Source organism: Pteropus vampyrus, unplaced genomic scaffold, assembly GCF_000151845.1.
Source record: "Pteropus vampyrus isolate Shadow unplaced genomic scaffold, Pvam_2.0 Scaffold262, whole genome shotgun sequence".
NCBI classification, from domain to species: domain Eukaryota; kingdom Metazoa; phylum Chordata; class Mammalia; order Chiroptera; family Pteropodidae; genus Pteropus; species Pteropus vampyrus.
In genome coordinates this window covers 1226831-1235194 of record NW_011889043.1, presented here as the reverse complement: position 1 = coordinate 1235194, position 8364 = coordinate 1226831, and the positions used below count along the sequence as shown (strand labels likewise).

Sequence of the window (8364 nt, the reverse complement as noted above, 5' to 3'; positions counted from 1 at the left end):
TAATGAGAGGTTTTGGTGGAGTGTCCAGGTGGTAAGAGGGAGGGGGGGCGGGCTGGTTGAGGATTTATCCCAACAGGTTTATGGAAGGGAAACAAAAGGGAGATACTGGTTTGCTTTTCATATAATTTCAGTTCTGAGAGGACAGGCACAGTGGCTAATTTCTGGCTTTGGTTTTTCCAGTGATTCCTTTGCTTCGTTAAGCTTCTCTTACTTGGAATCCCACTCCCACTTCCTTCCTCATGGATTTCTGTATACACAGCTGCTCTGGGCTTTATTCTATTTCCATTTTTTTTTTTTTTGATTAGGTACTACAGTCCTATAACAGAAAAAGTTAAAATTAGGTGAAAGGGGTAAGTGAGAAGCCTTATTCCCAGCCACTCTGTTCTACACTCTTTTCCCCTTGTTTCTCAGAGCTACCACTTTTATTACTTCCTTGTGTGCCCTTTTCGGTGACTCCTTACTCAAATGTCAAGTCTATACATATATACATTTTTATTTTTATTCCTTCTTACACAGTCAGGACCCAGCTTTGTACCTTTCTAAATCAGCACACGTAGAGCTTCCTCATTATTTTTTTTTTTATAGCTGCACAACTGTCCATTGGGTTAACTTAACTAGTCTGCTCTGAGTTTATTCCCTTGACCTTGCTATTGGCTTTGCTGAGCAGTTTACAGGTTTGAACCAGTGGTTTTTCTTTGCTACTCTCTATTTTTAGAGTTTTTTCCCCCGTCATCAACTTCCTAGCGACTGACTGCATTTCTTCTCTCAATAATGAGGGATTACTGAAGGCTTCCTTTTTCCTTCTCTTTGCCTTCTCCTCTAATGCACACAGTGGGCACCGATGCTTCCTTAAGGGCCCTTGGGACAGCAGCTCGCATCTGTTCCTTCTGGTGACTAAACACAGGCGCAGAGGCACTTCTATTTGAGTCTCTTTGTCACAGGTAATTTTTATCTTCTTAGGAACAGGTGTGCCGAGGTGGAGCCCCAAGTATAAATGCGTATAATTTAATTGTAAACACCTGTTGACAGAGCTGTGCATTGGCTGAACAGGTACAAAGTTAGGTATTTTCTTGCTCTTTTTGTTTATTTTTAACCTGTATTTTACTATGACTGTATTTGTTGTCTGATTGCTAACTTATGAACATGCAATATTTATAACATTCTGTTTTAATTAAAGTGTTGATCTCCGCCCTGTCCCCCACCTCCCACCCCATATCTGCTTATTTTTAATAAGTCCCTGAGTTTGGTTGCCTGCCCCTGGACCAGTCAGTTCTGCTGGCAACATGCCCACTTAGCTGGAGATGGCCACAGACACCACGATTAGAATCTTCCACCAGTACTCTTGCAAGGAAAGGGACAGGTACAAGCTCAACAAGGGGGAACTGAAGATGCTCCTGCAGCGAGAGCTCACAGAATTCCTCTCGGTGAGTCCAGCTTTTCTGTCCTAGTCAGTCAAGGATGGATGAGGTACAGTTCCAGGGATAGCCTCTGCGTACACGGTCTCCTATGATTCTGCCTCAGACATCGTGTAATTTATATTGAGGTTCAAAAAACAGAGGAAGCAAAAATGAGAGACCTTTGTTTTCTGTGTAAGTCTGCATATATCCTTTTGCCTGTGGTTTATGGTTTCCAAGTGTTGGAAATTATATTCGAGGCTCTCATATGTTCTTCAGCATTCTGATGCAGGAAACAAAGATATAGCTAGTTATAGTTATATAAATAGTAACTATAACTATAGTTATAACTAGTTACAGTAGTTATACCTGAAGCTTTGTCGGGTGTCTATAAATTAATCTTGTTTATTGAGCCAGAAATGAAGCCTGGGATACTTTATGCTGTGGTGGCAAATTTCCTAGTGAACGACAAATACTTAGTTTTGTCAGCCAAGCACAAGCTGATTGGGATTAACCAGTTGGGTAGCAAACAGATTCACATCTCAAAATAGCCAGGAGTTCAATAAATCTACAATAAATCTTACAATGGAGTGTTTGGGACATCCTCTGAGGGAGACACTTCACTATGATGTTTATAGAGCTGCCTGAAAAAAAGCACTTCCCTTGCCTGATGACGTTCTGTCTAAACCCTGTGTTAAGACCACAGTGATTATAATTATGACACTCTTCTCACTCTCTATAGGAAAACTTTAAGGGAAAAATTTTTAACATAGCAACTTTTTAGGAACATTTTTTGTAATCCAAAAACAATTTTATTTTATTCTCATTACATTGATAGAGCAAATGGTAATTTATAGTTTCTGCTAGAACTTTTTTTATTGTGGTATAATTGACATATAACATTACATCAGTTTTAGGTGTACAACATAATGATTCAATATTTGTATATACTGCAAAATGATCACTACAATAAGTCTGGTTACCATCTGCCTCCATACATAGTTGCAAACTTTTTTCTTGAGATGAGAACTTTTAAGATCTACTCTCTAGCAACTCTCAAATCTATGGTATTATTAACTATAGTCACCATACTATATGTTAATATACTAATTCTTCAAAATACCTTTTTAGTGATTTTAGGAGTCCTCAGGAACTTTTTTTTTTTCTAAATTCATTTTGGCTACTGTATTATGTGACATTTAGAATAAAAGGCTCAGTCAGTCAAACTTGGCACCTTGATTTATTCAAGTAAAATTTATAATTGTTTTTGATCAAGTTGATTTTGATCGATTTAATTTGCTTCTAACCATTTAATAATTGGCAGCTAATGAGAGGGCAATGGGAAATTCCTAGAGGAAATGAACTACTTCTGGAAGCATTTCTTATCAACCACTAATCATAGGAAATCATACTTCACTATCCCACCCCGATGTCCTCTGTGGGCTCCTTGCTTTACTTTCCAGTGTAAAATCAGTCATTTTTATAAGATATGCCCTTTATTGGGTGCCTCTTTTTTGTGTCAGGTGTTGTGCTCAGTAAGGCTGCCAGATAAAATATTGTATGTCCCATGCAATATATTGAAAAATTATTCATTGTTCACCTGAAATTCACCTTTAACTGGGCATCCTGTGTTTTTATTTGCTAAATATAGCAACCTGGTACTAAGTACTATTAGAAGTATGTTCAAGTATTCACCAAATTTGTGGGGAGCTATTATTCTCCTCATTTTATATATAAGGAAATTTAAAAATGTTAAATGATTTGCTCAAAGTACCATTGTTGGTACAGGGTAGAGCCACTCACTATCCTCTTTTGCTGCAAAACTTCCTTCTTTCCATGTGCTCCACCTGCCTCCCCATGTCCTGGCCGTTGATCTGTGATGTTGTATAGTAAATGCATTTTCAGCATCAGCTCATTTTGTTGAGCTCCTGTTTGATCTTGGTCTTTAGTTCTGAGCTACAATTACATGGCCCTGGGGCAGAGGGTTAAACTCACTTAGAATCTATGCCTGGTCCAAACTACCTGAAAATATTGTCCTTAGACATGAAAAATAGAAATAAAAACCTTAATATAAATAAAAGGAAGATGAGATTTCATTTGTCATTATGAACTAAAGCCTGGGAGTTAGAAATTTTCTTTTTCCTTTTAGTGCTAAAAGGACCCCTCATTGGTTGATAAGATAATGCAGGACCTGGACGCCCATAAGGACAATGAAGTGGATTTTAATGAATTCGTGGTCATGTTGGCAGGTCAGATAGTTGCTTGTAATGATTACTTTACAAGACCAACCGAAGAAGAAAGGAAAGTAAAGATAAGTAGTAAACTAATCTAAAGGCAGAAACATATCCAAAATTATTTACTTACTGTTCATCTTTATGTTCTAGATCTACAGTTGTAGTAATGCATAGATATAATATACACATAATTAATTGCTCGTATTATTAAATAATGTATACATTAATATATTGACTTTAAACAAATACTCCTAATCTTATATGCCCTATTTGAAAATTTTCTATCTTATTAAAGATGTTATTTGCAGTTTTTTGTCAGACAGTATTACAAAAATTTAGCTACTTTCAAATGAGACTAGACCTTAGCAAATTTCTAAGACATTCATCATTATTAAATTATATTTAATGTCTTATCCTATTAAAAGAGATTAAATGGCTCTCCCACCTTCTTGTGATTTGGCTTCAAATGGAAGAAGCTACAAGCAGAAAGGCTGATAAACAGAAGTGTTGGCTTTTTCAGTGTGTTAGCTCAGGGAAGGAGTAGATTAAGGACTAGGTCCCTGAGCCAAGAGAGCTGAAGCCAGCAACTCTTGGGGACTGGTATATAAATACTTTTCCTTGCCCTTTGGGACACATAATTCTGAGGCAAGTGTTTTACATCATTTCCCAGTGCTTCCCGTGGGGTTAATCTTCAGTTACCCCTGAGGAGGCTGGCTTGCTATCACACCTTCTCTAGGCTACCTTCCCTTCCTTTCTCACTATATACTCCCCTTCTGCTGCCCCGCCCCCTGCCATGTGTCCTACACCTCCCAAATAAATGACTTGCATGGAAATCCTTGTCTCAAGGTCTGCTTCAGGAGGAACCCAAACTATGACAGATCATTTGGAGAATTAAGAAAGGGAATGGTGTGATTATATTTATACTTTTAAACACTTACCCCAGCTACTGTGTGAAGAAAGGGCTGCATGGAAGAGGGATACCAGTTAGGAGGCCATTGCTATGGTCTGGGTGAGAGTTGATGGTGTCTCAAGAGAGAATTTGAGCAATGGAGGTAAAGAGAAGTATTTCATTTGTTAGGTGTTTTTGGAGGTGGGACCAATAGGCCTTGCTGTTGATGGAGTGGTAATGAAGTATAGGAAAAGAGAGCAGTCCAGGATGACAGAGCTGTCACCACTGTTGCCTAGCTGATATCCATTCTACATGTCTTCCATATGTTGGAACCCTGATTTGTGCAGGGTAGCAAAGTGCCCAGCTAAAAGGCTATATTTCCCAGCCCCCATGGCAGCTGAGGTGGGGCTTAAAACATGGTTCTGGACAATGAGAGATAAGCGGAAGTCTATTGAGAATTTCTGGGGCATTTTGCTATTTCCATATAGGCTCTATGCCGTCTACCTCGTTAAATCCTTTCTTTTTGTTTCATTGGAATGTGAATGTGAGGCTGGAGATAGGACTGCTGTCTTGCAACCATGAAGACAATGAAGAGATTAGACAGAAGGAGCCCAGGATATTGATGATCATTGAGGACCACTGCACAGCCCTAGTCTGCCTGCCTCTCATTAAGTGAAAAAAGTAACTGATCTCTGGTTAAGTTAGATTCTGTTACATGCAGCAAAACACAATCTCTAATGTTTAGATTTTTGGTCAAGCAGAGGATGCAATTAATAAATAAGAAAGACTGGAGGAAGAGCAGCTTTGGTGTAGAGACATTGGGGGGAAATTAGTAGCTCTGTTTGAGATGCCTAGTGGATATCCAAGTGGAGATATCACATTGTTAGTTCGATATATGATCTAGTCCAGAGCTCAGTGTAATGAGGGGATTGGAGATACAGGTTTGGGAGTCATTAGCATCTAGATGGTATTGAGCCACAGAACTAGAGGAGGTCATTTAAGATGAGACTGTAGATAGAGAAGAAGAAAGGTCTAATAATTAGCTTACAAGAGAACAAGGAGCCAGCAGATGAGACAACAAAAGCATGTCCAGGGAGACAGAAGGAAAACAAGGAGAATGGTGTTTCAGAAGCCTAGGGAAGAAAGTGTTTGAAAAAGGAAAGAGGGTGAATTCCACTGAGAGGAAGAGTAATTTGAGCATGGGGAACTGACCATTAGATTTGCCAAGATAGAGATCATTGGTAACATCAAGGACCTTGACCAGAGTGATTTTGCTTACAGAAGCGCCTATCTTAAAAAAAAAAAAAAGTGCTTATCTTTCTATCTGGCTGATAGTAGGTGCTTCAACAAATGTTTGTTTAATAACCAATGAAAGAACCTACTAATTGTTGATTTTCCAGTGCTAAGAACTGTCATTTTTTTTCTTTAAAATAGAATAATATTTTTTGTCTCTCTCGAGCCAATTCTGAGCAGATAGAACAGGGAGAATTTAGAGGTCAGAGCATTGAAGAGAAGAAATATATATCCTTGGTGTTACATATTCCTTCTCTTGAAAGGTTGGAAGAAAAAATGAGAAAAAAAATTGAACATATATTTCAGAAGTGTTTAGACTTTTTTCTTACAAGAAGTCACACTAATAACTCAGAGAAAGTCTGAATATTTCTCAGAGGCCTTTAAACTTTCATTCAATTTGATCCAAAGTTTACATATTCTAAAATGGATCACCAAATTATGAAATGTAAATCCAAAAATTTCCTCACATTCTATTCGAGGAAGGACATTTTCAACATAGAGAAATAAATGGAAAAACAATGTTTATTTCATGATGTTTCTAAATTTCCATAAAAAGTCAGGAAAAGCAATTTATGTATCAAATTACATTTCGAATGAGCGAGAATTACAGGATGTACTAAAAGTTCTTCTCTAGTAAAGACAAGGCTTTCTTTTTTGTGTGTGTTAGGTACATATGATAAGTTTGTAGGAGGCAAAATTAATTATTTCTTCTGCCCAGAGGCACTGGCCTTTGCATTTGCTGGGGTTTAAATAAACTTTAAAGGACACTTAAGGGTCTTTTCTGAATTAGCACATTCTGATGTGTAACATTTTCCCAATGTTGTTATTGGAAGACCCGGCTTCCGAGAGACAATAGCCCAGGTCTGCTTAGGGTCCTGGTTTGAGATGTGGCTGACAGTACAAATAGCTAGAAAGCATTAAACAAAAACCATAAGCTTTTATATTAAAAACTGATCCCTTCCCTTTTCCCCCAAGTATATAGCGGGGTCGGGAAGGCTTTCCAGAGGGAAAACCTGGAGTCAAGACTTTGATAAGGCAAAGACATGGGGGAAGAGAGCACCTGGGCAAAGTCACACGGGCATGAAGCAGCAGGACATGTTCAGGGAAGTGCAAGTGGTTTGGGGCACCCTTGGGAATAGGGTGTGGGAAAGCAGGCGTTGGGGTTGGAGAGGTAGACAGGATTCGAAAATCAAAAAGGGCCTTGGGTGCTAATGTGAGAAATTTAAAATTTATCCTGAATGTTATAGGAAACTGCTGTGGAATTTTATGTATTTTTTCTTCTTACTTAGAGCAGGTTTATGTTTCAAAATATCTCCCTAAAGTTTTTAAATCTTTAAAGCAGTGGTTTTGAACTCTAACTTCACATTACACTCACCCGAGGTATTACTAAAAAATATAGATGAATTAGCTTCACCCAACAAACATTCTATTTCAATTGGTGTGGGGATAGGTGCAGGCATCAGCATTTTTTTAAAAGCACCCTAACTACAACCTGGGTTGAAAAGTACTGCTTTTATGGTGAATCGCTTAGTCAAATAATGAGGTTAACATCTGGCTGAGAAGTTTCCAGGAGAGCAGCTATTGCAATTTTAATGTGTATATGAATCACCCTGTTACCAGAGAGTGGGGATCCTCTCCCGGCACGTTGTCCAGGTTCTTGATGTCTCGAACAAAGAATTGAGCAAGACACCAAAATACAGCAAAAAAGTAAAGCTTTATTAGAAGGGGGAGTACACTTCCAGACGTGGAAGCCGTCTTGAACAAGAGAAGCGTGGCTCAAAGGCCTGGTAACAAAGCCTTTGAAGGTTTTATCCCTATTTGCTGTGGGTGGTTACTTTTCATAGAGGAGTGGGCTTCCTTGATTGACAATTAAGATTGACAGGACTCAGCAATTCATCATTTGCTTTCTGTACATGTTCATTCCCAGAATTCAGTCTGTTATAATGATATTAATGAACTTCTGGGCATCTGCATCATATTATAATAATGGTATAATGAGGCTCAGGTGAGGTGAAGATCGTTTGGGTCTTCATTGCACAGGTGTGAGTGACTGGCTTAAACTGGTACCTAATTCTCTGCTTACTTGTTTCTTTGTGAGTTAAAAAAATGCCTTCTGGTTTGCTTAATTGTGGGCAAATTAGGGCAGACCCCTTCTAGGATAGGATGACCTCAATGTCTTTGCAGGCAGACACGAAACCCCCTAACTAACTTTCCTGCCTAACTCTTTTCTAAGAGCCACAAACCCCCTTATTATTAAGATGGATGTTGAGGGACGGGAGGTCTCTTCTTCTGTATCTGCTTCCTGCTGAGAACGGCTGTCGTTCCTGCCTATTGAGGTTTCATGGAGCTCTTTCTCTTTCTGCCTTAGTTAGGGTGGAGTCTTGAGTTTCCTGATGAAGTGCCACCTTAGTCCCTAGACAAGGAAAAGAAGATACAAACTGGTTATTTAAATCATATATCTATTAATTTCTATTATTGATTTGCCTATTAAGCAAGTAAAGGGAAACAGGCTTGGTTAATGTATTTCTTAAAGAGAAAAAAAAAAGACCTTTGG

General features: G+C 38.6%; 2 protein-coding genes across 2 annotated transcripts in view; both read left to right on the top strand.

Annotated features, from left to right (window-relative positions):
- CRHBP (corticotropin releasing hormone binding protein) overlaps nt 1–8364 on the top strand; it is an 89561-nt gene that overhangs the window by 38634 nt on the left and 42563 nt on the right. The gene's annotated exons all lie outside the window — the stretch shown is intronic.
- S100Z (S100 calcium binding protein Z) overlaps nt 1284–8364 on the top strand; it is a 14527-nt gene continuing 7446 nt past the window's right edge. Inside the window, 2 exon segments of the mRNA XM_011375152.1 lie at nt 1284–1424; nt 3544–3699. Coding sequence (XP_011373454.1) covers nt 1284–1424; nt 3544–3699 — 297 coding nt within the window.